This window comes from Nilaparvata lugens, chromosome 4 (genome assembly GCF_014356525.2).
Source record: "Nilaparvata lugens isolate BPH chromosome 4, ASM1435652v1, whole genome shotgun sequence".
Lineage (NCBI taxonomy): Eukaryota > Metazoa > Arthropoda > Insecta > Hemiptera > Delphacidae > Nilaparvata > Nilaparvata lugens.
In genome coordinates this window covers 44,248,675-44,263,836 of record NC_052507.1, presented here as the reverse complement: position 1 = coordinate 44,263,836, position 15,162 = coordinate 44,248,675, and the positions used below count along the sequence as shown (strand labels likewise).

General features: G+C 31.2%; 1 protein-coding gene across 2 annotated transcripts in view; it reads right to left on the bottom strand.

Moving 5' to 3' along the window:
* Positions 1-3,578: 3,578 nt before the first annotated feature.
* The window catches only part of LOC111049581, a 53,330-nt gene continuing 41,746 nt past the window's right edge, over positions 3,579-15,162 (bottom strand). For both annotated transcript variants that reach the window (XM_022335695.2, XM_039427515.1), the window contains exon 9: positions 3,579-9,683. In XM_022335695.2, the coding sequence (XP_022191387.1) occupies positions 9,651-9,683 (33 nt within the window). In that variant the 3' untranslated portion in view covers positions 3,579-9,650. The remainder of the gene's footprint in view (positions 9,684-15,162) is intronic.

The window sequence follows — 15,162 nt, the reverse complement described above, 5'->3', positions numbered from 1 at the left end:
CTTCTCGAATTTCGAGCTTATTTTCAATTTTAGGTGAAAATGTTACTGAACATTAATTGTAGAGATTCTCATGCTCAATCTTTTCCACTCAAAATTTTTTGTTTAAATTTCATCTTAAGCCTGATAATTGGGAATCTAAAATCGAACTTTGCATAGATGGTGCGGAGCTCCTGAAATTTTTACAGATATGGGACTTGTGGCAGTCGATAGAGCTTATCAATGACTATATAGGTAAAAATTTGATCAGAATCGTTGGAGCCGTTTTCGAAAAAATTGCGAAAAACCCTCTTTTTGACAACATTTTTGCCATTTTAGCCGCCATCTTGAATTGCATTTGATCGACATTGTTCGTGTCGGATCCTTATAGTGTAAGGACCTTAAGTTCCAAATTTCAAGTTATTCCGTTAATTGGGAGATGAGATATCGTGTACACAGACGCACATACACACACACACACACACACACACACATACAAATACCCAAAAACCACTTTTTTGGACTCAGGGGACCTTGAAACGTATAGAAATTTAGAAATTGGGGTACCTTAATTTTTTTCGGAAAGCAATACTTTCCTTACCTATGGTAATAGGGCAAGGAAAGTAAAAAGGATTGTGATTATGATAAGTCGAAATCACAAACAACTCTAAAACGCAAGATGGCCGCCTAAAACTTTAGGATTTTGCTATATCGCTTGTATTTCAATAAGCGTACAAAATATTCAACCGTTTATGAACGGAAATATTTCTAAAATCTTGCTCTACAATTTCTGTTCAATAAAAATTCCCTCTAAAATGCATATTTTATTGGTTATAAAAAGCCCAAAAAACTTTTTTTGTGCAAGAGATACAGAACAATTTTAATTTTATGAAATTTAGATAGTTTTTCAGCTTTGAAACGCGTCAAAAGATGTATTCTCCAGCGCCCTCCAAAGAACACCCTACTGTAAAAATTTCAGGAGCTCCGCCCCATCTATTCAAAGTTTTATTTTAGATTCTCAATTATCAGGCTTCAGATACAATTGAAAAAAGAAAACATTTTGAGTGGAAAAGATTGAGCATGAGAATATCTACAATTAATGTTTAGTAGGTAACATTTTCACCTAAAATTGAAAATAAGCTCGAAATTCGAGAAGATGTGATTATCCAATTGCAAACTGTTGGTAACTGTTGATTCTATTAAATGATTCACTATGAAGAGATAGCAGACCTCGTGTGTCTCCAGCGTTATTGTCCTGCCACCAGCTGGCTCAGATCTTTATTTATAAGTAGACTTGAGATGCGCGTGCACTAGCGTCAGGTGATCAATTTTCATAACGGAAAGGAAAGTTGTGTGAGTGCGCCACACCAGATTTTTAAAAATTTGTAGCTCCGGAACCAAAAACGGTAGAGTCCTGTGCGACCACTCAATTTATTGTAAATTCTATTTTCTTCAATTGTGTCGAGAATGATTTTTCTTGAGAAACTCAAAGTTTTCGAGATTGAATGAGAAATTCGAAAAAAATCAGAAATTTTGGGGGTTTTGGGGGTGATGCCGCCCTCTGGCGTGTCAGAAAATTTCGGATTCGAATTCAGCGCCACAAAATGCATAAAATATAGAACCGTCGAGAAAAATTCTTTCTTTTTTGCTGTTACCTGAAAAACGACCAACTGGACCACAAATACAACTCCTGAAAAACTCTTCTTCTTGATATATCTACTTGTACATGCAAGAAAAAACCCTCCGACACTTTGATACAGGTATGCACTTATTGTCGCCTATAAAGAATTGCTCTATTATAGTCAAGATTCTACTAGCACTGGAGCTCATTCAAATTTTGTTGAGGATCCAGATTAATAATAATTATTGGCATAGATGAGTCATTGATGTTTATTAAATGCTAACGGTATAAAAATGTTGCATGGCAAACATAAATATTCTTCAACTCTTGGAAATTAAAGAATTTGAATACAGAGTCAATTATAATGTTCAATAATCAGTTGATTATCGGCTACTTTCAATCTTTCATCGAAAATCAGTGCGATGCACAAACAAGCTTTTCTTGCGATTCACTGGAGATATAACACTTTGGATTTGATTCTAAATTCTAGCTCTTGAAAAACTCTAAAAATTATGGCGGCAGACGCACCGTAAACGCATCGGGCATAACGTGTATCATGAACATTTGAAAGAATGCTATGACTTTTTAATTCAAGGTAACTTGCAAACTATCAATCCTGGGAAACTCTATATATGTCAAGATATAGTTAATTTTATCCTTTTTAATAAAGTACTAAATGAATCTTTCAATCCAATTTTTAAGTTTGTGTGATATTTTGAAAAAACTGAAGTACAGTAATTTTCCAATATGAAGGCTAAAAGCAACTTACAAACACGATCCGAGTTCAACGGTAGACTTTCTACTCGTTGAAAAGGAACCTACCGTATCAGTTCCCATTTTCGCAGGAAATCTGTTGTTCTACCTCAAACCTAACACCATAGAGAAACGAAAACTTTATATATTTTGTTCATCTCTGCTAACACCTTAGGGTGTGATCACATTGAATGCGTATAGAGTTGGTAAACATTAAAATATGGAAATAGCTTTTTTCTTTTACAAGGATAATTTGGCAGTGAGTTCCATTGGGGATCCTTTTTGAATAAAAAACTAGGTACTTTTCCGTCGCTTCAAAGTTTTGGTTCGCCATATTGGATCCGCCTCTTTGAATCCAACTTCATTTTTTTAGATGAGAAGGTGGTCCGATTGGAATCATAATACAGAATTTAAAGAGAAAATAAATAAACATAAAACTGCACATTGATATCTCAAACCGTTTCAAAGTTATTCATATTAAAATATATACTAATAAATCATACAAGAATGCATGAATAGTGTAATATTGTGATATTCTGGGAAAACTGAAAAAGTACCGAAATTCTGAAAAAGGCGGTCAAAAAACAACTTTCAGACACGAGTTCAGCCACTACCTCCGTAAACAAAGGTTTACAGAGTAAGAATAGTGTTTACGGAGGTAGTGGTTCAGCGGTAGACTTTCTATTTCAAAAGGAAGCTATCAGCTACCATTCCCACCAGGAATCAATCGCTTGTGTTGCAACTTGTATTGCATTGTATTGTCAACTCCTCTTCATTTTTAAAAAATATTTAAAAGCATTAAAAATATCTAATACGATCTAGAAAAATGAAAGGATTTAATACGATCCATTTATAATTTGAAAGCATTCACACTTTTCAATAGAAAAAAGTAACAGTAAAATGCATAAAACTCTTTGCAAAAGAAGATAGTTTCAGTTGCAAGTGAGACCCATTATTTTCATTTTTAACCAATAAAAATGAAACTTTCAGTTTGGAGTAGTAGAGATCTCATCTATCACAAATTTATTCTTAATATAACAATCAAATTTTATTTTCTGTAGCAGTAGAATCATATGAGAACTATAGAGTGATTACATAATGATTATATTTTTTCTTCCTAAAACTAATAGCCTAGCGAACGAGAAAATGTTTCTCTTGTCTATTTTATTAATTGCAGAAAGTGAATTTTAACACAAGTGAATGTGAAAAGAATAAATAAAACAAAGACTTTCAGGAAAAACAATCTTTATTCAACATAACAACTCTGCCATAAGAGAAATACAATATTACAAAAAAAGATGGATAAATCCTGCTCAGAGACCAATTCTATGATAGCAAGTTGATCGATCGTTGCGTTGCAAAGTTGGCAATAGACTTTCTTCAACTTGCTATCAGAATATGCACTATCAATCAAAACAATAGCTTTAATATCAATTGGTGTTAAATAATTATCAAATGATTGTTCATAGGATTTCTCTTCTTCAACAAGAAGACGAGAATTTAAAGACACAAAAATGTGTAAGATGATAGATAACAATAGAAAATTATAAAATTGTTTCATCATCAAATTAATCAGTGGGAGATATGAGGCAATCGTACAAATTTGAACATTTTGTAAAGTTTTTTTTTACCTATTTGTAGGTGGATTCACATTTTGCCACAAGCAGGCTGCAAACATCTTCCCCTGTTACGACGCTCAATCACAACCACTGCTCACAATTCAAATGAAAATGTTTAACAATAGAAATGTATTAGAAAAAAATCATTGATTCAAAAAAATCTGTTTGAGACCAGAAGAAATCACTAATGATTTAATAATACAATTTCTAACAAGTTAAGCTCATCAATAATACTATTATTATCAATTCATCAACATTGTGCTTTAAAAACAAGATTTGTTGACCTAATTTTATGTTGAATAAGTTTTGCTTACTGTATTTACAAGATTCATTCCGGTATTAGCTAGGATACTCATTAGTACCTACGTTTGGAGTATTTACAGTTCCATGAAAAATGTTTAACATTTCTGTTCACCTTTCTAGACAGTTTAGGCAAGTTTATGTACACAATTGATTCTGAAATAGTTACACGATTGTTGATGAACTAACCTACTTTTCGTTAAAAATGTTTTGGGTAAGAAGGTACTAGCCTGCAATTAAGATTAATATGCAAAACCGTGATTGAAGAAGCGATTGATTCAACGAGTTCACGCGTAACATAATGGAAACAATAATAAAAGACGCGTAACATAATGGATGATGAAACAATAAAACGTTTCGTTTGAATGAATGTGTGTGACAAACTCATGATTTCATAGCTACATAATATCAAAATGATGATTACAACTAGCCAAACAATTATTGTTATTATTGAACCAATTGCACACTCTTCATAAAAACTTGACTCCATTTTTCATGAAACTGTGAATAGATCAAGAATTTGAAACTAACAAAATATTATTTTCTCAAACACCTCAAGTAATTTAAAATATCGAAGGCGACCCATTTCAATAGTTTCCACAAAATTATAGTGTAACTTATCTCCTGACGCATCAATTAAGAGCTATGTATATTAATCATCACATACATCACACAAAACTGATAAGACTGAAAGAACAACACAGGGAAACACTAGATAGTAGTTACACTAAAAAAGTGAATTCATTTCACTAACAGGGCAAAATCTATCATGAGATGAAGTACTAAGAGAAAGAAAGGCCATTACACAATTATCAACAAATAATTCACCCTCATAGTCAAACTATTACAATTACATACACAAATAGCAACAAACAACATTCAATTACAGCGTAACACCTATTGTTAAGCTAGGAAAATTACATCATTCAACATGTAATAACACTATTAGTTTGCTTTTAAATAGGTGAGACAATTTGATGAGTGAATGATGCTCAAAAGATTACTGAGTTGATAAAATTAAAAAGAATCATCAAGATTCAGACAAGATTCTTATTATAAAATATATTGCTGAGTTCTATGTATTTAATATACATTAATTGCGTGTGATATTAGAATGAAGCTCACACAGTACGATAAAACAGTTGTAATAAAATTTAATTCCATTTGAATGAATGTGAAACGAATTTATTATGTGCTATCCTACAATAGACATATTTAAAAAAGTGAATCTTGAGAAATTGTATAAAAGTAATAATATAACAAAATCTTATATTAAAATTGTATATATGTAAAAATTAAAACAAGAGTGTGAATATTTTTGTAGTGTACCATAACATGACAAAAGAATGAAGCATAACTAAAAAAAAAATACCAATGATGTTTTCTAAAGAATGGATTTATGACAAGCGTTAGTTAAAGGCGACAACTCAACTTTTTTGTTATTCTACTGTGATAAAATATTTTTTTTTTTAAATCAACAGATTAACGAGACATACATTCTATCAACTTTCACACAACCCTTAGATATAACTAAAATAAAAACTTTTCTTTAGAACAAAACTATACAACTAAGAAAAATTAATCTACCTACTTATTATTGTATTTACTGCCACATTTGAAAATCCTGACAAAACGTTTCAAGAGCAGATCTAATTAACAAAGCCTAGCTGCTCTGGAAAGATGGAATATTCTATGCCATTACTTTGAAATTTCATTGCAATAAAATGTCAAGAGTAACTAGACTTGTAGAGATAAATTAACATTATTAATCAATATTAATAGTTTTCTTATAATTTATTTCATTGAATTTACAAATTGATTAACGTCAATGCACTCCCTGTGAGAAAACATTTAAAATAGCACAAGGCATTTGAATGTTAAATGATACCTAAGCTGAAAATATTCATCAATAAAGGTGTCTAATAATATTTGAAGGGTAATGAATTTAGATTAAGAATAAATTCTTGTTCCAAGCTAGAAATGGGCTCGATTTGAGACCAAGAAGAGCTTCAAGTAATGTATTCCAAATAATTTCGTATTTTTTGCCAGAACCGAAACCAAAATTATTCTTCAGTTGAGGTATCATTTTAGGTGAAGTAATGTTTTACATTCGCATACACTTGTCAACAACAGGGGACCAACTACATTATATTTTTAGTTATTTTCAACAGATTTATAATTTGATTCACCTGTACCTTTATCTAAAACAGGCTATATTTCATAAAACTGTTTTGTGTGCATGACTTCTTGTAAAAATTTGAATCTTTTCCTTTTATGTGTCAATTAATTATGACACAAATTAAATAAAATTAAATGATAGGACTGGAAGACTACATGAATAGAAATTCAGAGCAAAAGTGATAAAAGTCATGCACTTGGAATATTAAATTTATTAAGATTCTACAATAGTTTCTCCCAATCAAAAATCATATTGCAATGTGATAAAAGTTAGTATAAAACATAACTTTCGACTCAATGCATTATTCAATGCCAAGGTTTTACTATTTTTTCCAAAAGTTCAATATAAAAATTATTACTTTTGTACTTCTTTAAAATCAATAAAATAGATAATGTTGGTTTCAAATCCTTTAACCAATTACCATTTTTAGCCAATATATTTAGTTATTATTCATTGAGATGAAGTGTTTCATTGTATAGGCACTTCACTAAACGTTATATTAATTTCATTTTTAGTGCAAATAAAACATAAAACTGTATTATTTCTATCATTAAACTTTTACAGAGAAACAAATCATTTTATAATTTTTATGAATGAAGTGGAAATTAACTCACAACACTTACATACAAGTTTCCAAGCATACTTTCAATCTCACCAACTAAGAAACTGAAAGTACACTTGGAATAAACACTGAACACACAATATTTCAGAGCTTGAAATAATCGCTATATACGAAAAAAGATTCAATCGAATCTAATTAATCAATTATCTACGAAAATAGATTCAATCAAGACTGTGTGTCAGTAAAATTTCAAATTATGTTTATCATTAATTCAATATCAATTGAATCGACAGTACCTACTTCTCTACAATACAAAAAATGTTTTAGTTTCCCAATAACAATTTTTGTTTTCCAACACCTCATAACTTCATTACGTGAATAACCAAAATTAACATTGCGATAACGATACAATACGTGCATTTCATGGTTGAAATACGGTATGTTTTATAATTTTTGGTCCAGGTAATTAGAGACCTGATCAATACACAGTTACATTAAAATATTTACACTTCAAAAGACAATTCAATTAAAGTATTAGAGCACTTACATGTTATTATTAGTTATAACATATTTGTATGCTTTACTACATTTTCTCTAATAAACTTGGTTGACTTCAAGAAAATCTTGAGGTGATTCAAATTTAAGCTAAAATTTTATTTGTTACATTTTTTCAACGTTATTATGTTTTATAGGAAATTACTGTAAGTGCAATATGAATAACAGGTGTGACAAATCAACCAAGAAATTATTACAATTTGTTCGTATGATCAGGAGAATTCAAAGCATCAAACGGAGGATTCAGTTTGTATTGTTATTAATAGTTCATATCAAGTGTAGAGAATAGTGTTTGACAAGCTGAAGATGCGTACAGGATGAGAATGATGGCAACCCAAGTGAATTGAGTTGCTTGCAATGCAAACCGATGAGCAACAGAAGAGTGCCTGCAAGTATTTACAAAGGAATTGTATGATGAATTGTGAAGAAAATAGTCCGACTATAGTGTCGTAATTATTTAAGAATATTACGAGAGTTGTGCGTTACAACTCCTACTGAAATGGTAGTACGCATTTTCAAATGTACACGTTTATATTATACTTGAATGAACAGTCACTCGTTAGTAGCTAAGATTAAACACTTTGCTAGAGAGGAGGAAAACTTCTATTCTAATCAAAAAACTTACGTGCCTTTAAATTTGCAAGCATTCTCCCAGATTCTCATCAACTAATGATTGGCTGTATCTAAAAGTTGTTCACTTTCCTCCAATAGTGCTGCAAAATGCTCTAGACAAGATTAAGTTATTCAATAAACTAACTTATTTTGAATACGAATATTATTATTATTCATTATCATCATCATCCTAATCATTCATTTAAAAGGTAACATACAGTTTTGGAAACATATTTAACTGATGTTTTTATCTGATTTTTCTTTTTAATCAACTATACAAATATATATGCAATAATTATTAGTTATTATGAAACGCAGTTACAGATTCATAATACGAGAGCTGCCTCAGCAGTAACAATCAGGAATACCAACACATACAAAATTAATAGTTCAATTCTAACTATTACAATACAACTAAAAATAAAATTGTTTGTATCATACACTGATTCTAGAATCTACCAGTTTCATTGATTCATCGCACAAAGGGAAAGGTGGAACTAACCTTCAGGATTTTTCCACCTTCAAACTTTATGCGAATATTATCATAGTTATAGCAAGATAATCTCGTAAGCAATTCTGCTTACAAAATTCATTTTGATGTTGGTAATTCTTCGATACATACTTTAATACATAACAAACTTTCTCACCCGAATTCAATCACAAAAAATCACCAACTTATCAACATGATTGAATTCGAAACTAATAATTAAAATATCATGTGTGTCAAGATTTAGTTTATACAATACACAAATGACGTATTGTCAGATTTCATTATAATTACAAGCTAAAAGGCAAACTAAGTGATTAAAGCTATTCATTTGTAACAATTTGTGAACAGAAAGGTAATGAATTGCATAAGGTCTAAAAGTACTTACTAGCAAGTGAGTTTTGAGAAAATAGAATACAAAATCACGCATTCTAGTAGGGAATCACTTGCAGGTAAACAATGAAATGAGGAATTTCATCTTTGGTTTCAGCAGGTACATCTGGAAATAGCTAACTGAACGCGATAACTCGAATGTTCGTACATTGGTAGAAGATTTTATTGAAGTATCTGAAAGTGTAATAATATCAAAACGGCGTTAAAAACTATTGTCAATAAATAATCTGAAATTCTTAAAAGATGTAACTGCTTTAACTCAGTTGATTTTAAAAGAAATGTGATGTGTTATGTGAGTAGGCTATTCAAAATTTTGTTTCGCAATACTTTATCAAGGAAAATCCACTATGAATAGGAGCTGGACTGCAGATACAATGGATGAATCTGAAATATATTCGGCACTTTAATCACTTAGACATTGCCCACTAAAAAACTGTTCTACAGTGAAACTGAATACAGTCAAGCATGAAATAAGAATTTCTGCTTAAATTGAGTGATGATCCAGATGAATTGTTGTGAAAACAGCTGATGATTGTGACAATGAGCTCTCACAAGTGGAGGTCATCTGCGAAGGTTCAACAGGCAAATGAAACTCAGCCTTGACTGAAATTGATGAGAGCAGCTGCCTGTTTGGATGAAACAAAAAATATACTTGCAACTAATTTTCCACAAAATTATTTGATAATGTTCATGATTTAAAAAAATCAGTCTTAGGAATATACTTTACTTGATGCAGGATACATTTAGTTTTTAAAGCGTATGTGGGTAATTTCAGAATGGGGATGTTTCACAGAGACAAGTTCTCACAGAGACAAGTAGTGCTTTGAACGATATTAGTGTCACAGAGACTACTTTCACAGGAGCAAGTACCCACAGAGAAAAGCAGTTTCATAGAGACAAGGTCTCCGTCCAAACTAGTAGTGCTATAAATGACAGTCTCACAGAAGCAAGTTCTCACATAGACAAGGTGTCTCACCGAAGCAAGTACAGTGTCGTAGAGACAAGGTAGCGAATGTAGGAAGAAGTTAGGCGTGTTGCCTACATCTGAACTTGAAGGCACTCCATTATTTGTTCTTGTAAATTGAATGTCTGCTGTTTTTTAATCATGTAGGTATATGATTATGATTAAAGGTTTATCATATAAGATAGGGATGGGTTGGTAACCTATTAGAATTAGATAGAAGATGAATAGAATTATGAAGATAACTTGAATAAATAAATTGAGTTCTATGCAAATGTAATATATTTCTAAAAAACTTCAAGATAACTATTCCAATATATCTAATGAGTATATATTAGACCTTCAACCCGGAAGAATAATCAATATGAATATGGAATGGAATATATAAAAGCCAAATAGCCTACCACTGACCTATTCATCACCGCTTCTTAAAAACCACATGGCCAAAATGGTTTTTCATTATAATTCCTTCTTTCGAAATAAATTGTTTATGCTTTTGTACTCCTGAGCGAAGCTCGTTCCCCGATATTATGAGCTAATCATCGTCTTCTTTTTCCGAGTTGCGGTCTCGAATTGTAAATTCAAATTGATATAATATTAACTTCAGGCAGTCACAGAGTAAAGCTGCGTTAACACAAATAGATTCTATTAGATTGAACATAACTTATACACATGATGAACATATGTGTTTTTCAAGTGCCGTTCAATCTATAATAATCTGTGAGAATTGAGTTATTAAAATTTTGTTAATAACTTTGGTGTAAACGCAGCTTTATATGCCAAAATTTATCATGGCGTTCCGAGTTACGGATAATAATGTCAATGAAATACTTCATTTTCCTCATGAAATCTTTCCCATAAAAATTTTAACAGATTGTTGTTCTACAAGCGTCTCTACATGTTACAAAATGAAAATCCCAGTGAAAAACAAAAAGTGTCACTTTATAATTCCCAAATCATCTTTTTAATCGTAGCTCTGATTCAACTGAGCAATGACTTTCTGAACTTACTGAGTTAATAAAGTAACATTCAGAATTATCATAAGCGCAATGGGACTTGGGATTTCATCAATTCAGTATAAGTATTATATATATTCATTGTTACAGGATTGAAGTAGTGCAACATTTAGATTAGCACACCAATAGATTTTATTTGTAACGAAGTGAGATCATTACTTTCATATCAAAGTTCTAATTTTTCCATTATGATATAGTATATTGACGACTACTAAAACGATGTCTGGTAGCCCTGGTAATGTAATGTAATGAAATATGATCGTATGGTTGATTGGAAGTCTCCAACCAGCCTGATCAGATTTCTTAGTGGGGCCATTGGCAAACATTTTAAAAAAGCCGTGATATTATAACAATGACTTTATTCCTAGTAGATGGCTGAATATTCTCGTTACCACATTGCAAAGGATGTTCAGTGAGGTCTATTGTTATGTGGACTACTAGAGTATTGTAATTCCTAATGTCAGATTGAGTAAGAGCTTGAAATTTATTCCTATTTAGTGTACTCCATGTTCAATAATCTGCCACTATCTTATATTAGAAGAAACTTGCCTCTGAATAAATTAAAAAACGCAGTAAATCTAATTCTGAATGAAAATGCTTATTATTCCGTGAATTAATTTTCAAATTGTTGAAAATGTGATATTCAGTGCTGTGAGTTTATAAATAGTTTTTTTCCAATGTATGACTTAATTTATTCAATTGTAGGCTACTGGGTGATGATAATTATGACTTTATAAGACTGATTTGATGAATGATTACACTATTCATAAGATGACTACTAAGATGGTATGAATTGAATTGCTCATTTATTGTATAACAGACTATAAGCTGAATTCTTTAGACAAGGCCTAAACGCCTAATCTACATCCAAATTGTTTGTATTTATCGGTCAATATATTTCTTATTCCTAGACGCCAGCTAAGAAAGGGGTTTCAATTTTCGTAGAATAAGCACGTAATTCAAAACTGTATGTTTTTCAAAAAATGTTGTGATTTCAAATTCAAATTTCGTTTATCACACACATATACGAGAATTTAGAATTAATGAGAAAGTGGCCCGGAATAAGGTTTATGATTTTTGTTCTTCTGTATTTATACTACGTGACGTATTTATCAGTGATGGCTCTTAAACTGTAGGCTTATTATTAAATAACGAGTTTAGAGCACCGGGAAAATGGGATTTATATTTTATTATAATAAATATTCAAAATTACGTTTCCAACCCACAATTATTGTATTTTTGTCATGTCCTTAAAGTTACTGAAAACCATATCGGTTGGGACTAATCAAGCTTTATTAAGGGTGGTTTTAATTATTAGTTTTTTTGTTACAAATAGTTCACCTAGATCTAGATGGCTATTGAAACATTATTGATCTAACTAAAGCATGATATTAGTGTCAAAGATAGAAATCTGCGTTTCAATTCATTATCATGTGTGTGTGAGAGAGAGAGTGAGAGAGAGAAAGAGAGAGCCCGAAGGAAAGGGTATGTGTGAGAGAGTGATGTGGTTGAGTGAGGGTGAGAAAGTTCGATATATTATATGCTATATGGTGGGTGAGGAATAATAGTGTGTCCCTTATGCGAAACTCACACACACACACATATATATATATATATATATATATATATATATATATATATATATATATATATAGTACTAAAACCATATCCATAGATTTTGGAAGCGGAATGTCTCTATCTTTTCAATCTTTTGAAACAGCATTTATTGTCTAAGGGTGGTGAGAGAAGTTTTCTGCATTCCATAACAACAATCTGCAGACTGACGTCTCGGGTATTAGAACCAAAAGGCCTTGCTTTATAGAACTATAAATACTCATACAGTATTACAATGCCTTGCTTCCATGAAACAAGTCGAATGTTTCCCGTTAGGTACTTCTGGAAAGCCCGGTCAATTAGCCATCGGTGGTGTCCTCAGGTAGAACTACCCTGCTAATAGACTATGTTCACTGAAGCATAAAACCAAAGTTAACCAAATGCTTCTATTTCTAAAAATTCTAGTGCCAGGTATAAAGTACTGCACTTTGGCGGCAGGAATATTTAACATGTGTTTTCCATATTATACCCTTCCTGGAAAAAATAGATAGTATTGTTTGCCTCCCCTCTACGAGGATGCTACCTGTGCCTTTGCGTTGCGAGTTCAATAGTTGACAAAACACATTCAGTCGACATGGAATTGGTCAAGGAAATAGTAACGCTCCGCAATACTACATTATACCATATTGACGATGGATTTTTCTATCGGGTGACCTCCAGCGACCAATCCTTGGGTCTCCTCGCCCTAATAATAAGAGTAATAATAAAAATTGAATAATAATAAAATTGAAATAATAATAAGAAAAATAATAAAATAAGAATAATAATAAAATTGAAATTTGTACTTATATTTTTTGTGTAATCAATTCCCATGATAATTGATCTTTATTTTTATTATTCATCATCTTACTAATAATTAATCTCTTTTTTTAATATTTTACTAGTATTATTAGGCCAGTAGGCATACACACATGATTTTTCTTTGAGTACTAATTGATTCTTGACAACAAAATATCTTTATAATAGATGGATGTATGTTTCCTACTTAGTTAAGAAGAATCATTTAACTTATCAAAGAAATATGAAATTTAAAAAGCAATTAAGTAGATTACTACTGCTTTTCAATACTACATAATTTGCAAATGATATTTAATTTAGTCAATTAATTTCAATTTATTTATTCACACACACACACATAAGATACATCAATATTAAATAAAAATTAATTACATCAATAACAAAACATTACAGTATAAAATAAATAACATAAATATGAGAACACATTACAATATTAGAAGGCAATTTATACATGTTATGTGGTGAAGAAGGGTAGAGGATCAAAAGTTCTTCCAACTATGGCTATCCATGTCATAGGAAGGCTTTTGATCCTTGGAATTTTTGGAAAGGATTGGGAAAGGGATGTGATAGAGCACAAGTAGGGGAAGTGAGCGCACTAATCAGAAAAGTTCTCTGTTAACTTATTATAGTTCTCAAAGGTAGAAGAAGTAGTTAATTTTGATCCAAGCATTGATATCTGTTTTTACTTTTTTTGTTATCTTAGCACAGCTAATAATTTGTTCAGGAATTTTATTTATAATTTTAGTGCTTAAATATATGAGTTGTGTCTTCTAATATTTTCAATGTTAGTATGATAGATTAGGTACTTATTTGAGGTGGGTCTTAAATTGTATTGATTATTGATAGTATTATTAGTGCAAATGAAATTATTTTTATATTTAAATATATACTTCACTACATTCATTACATACAACTGTCTAACTGTCAACACGTTAAACTCTTCAAAAGTCAGGTTGGTTGGGAAAAGTCTAGGCTTATTTAAGATTGTTTTAATGATTGATTTTTGAATTATGAAAAGCTCTTCCAAGTGGGAATTATAACAGCCCCCCCATACTGAATTATGGACTGTACCAGTGCAAAGTATACCATTTTAAGATGACTTGAGTTTAGAATTTTTTTTGTTTCGTAGAATTTATAAGAAAGATATCTGATTCTTTTGCATAAAAATTTGATATGGATGTCCCACTTCAAATATTCATCTATTATGACGCCTAGATATTTTGTGCTTGTTACTCTTTTTATTATGGGACAAGTGCAGTTATTGAAGTTCATGTTGCAGTTTGAATGTAGTCTCAGATTCATATTTTCGTCGGGTTTACCAGTTGTATTGAGTGCAAAGGTGATGTAATTGGTTTTATCAATGTTCAAGCTCAAAGTGTTTTTGTCTAACCATTTTTTAATGAGAAAACAATTCTGTTCTGCAATTTCATGAGCCTCGATCCACGATTTTCCATAGAAAACAGCTGCAGTGTCATCTGCGAATGATATAGTTGTTGAGTTTTTTAGTTTCAGGCTCAGTAAATCATTCACATAAATAATAAAAAGGATTGGTGAAAGTACAGTTCCCTGAGGCAACCCGTAAGAGGTCATTTTAGAGGTATCAGTACATCCATTTATTGTTAAAGACTGTGTTCTATCTCTCAAATAGCTTCTAATTAATTCTAGAAAAATTCCCCTGAAGCCATATTTCTCGAGTTTATTGTAAAGGGAGTAATG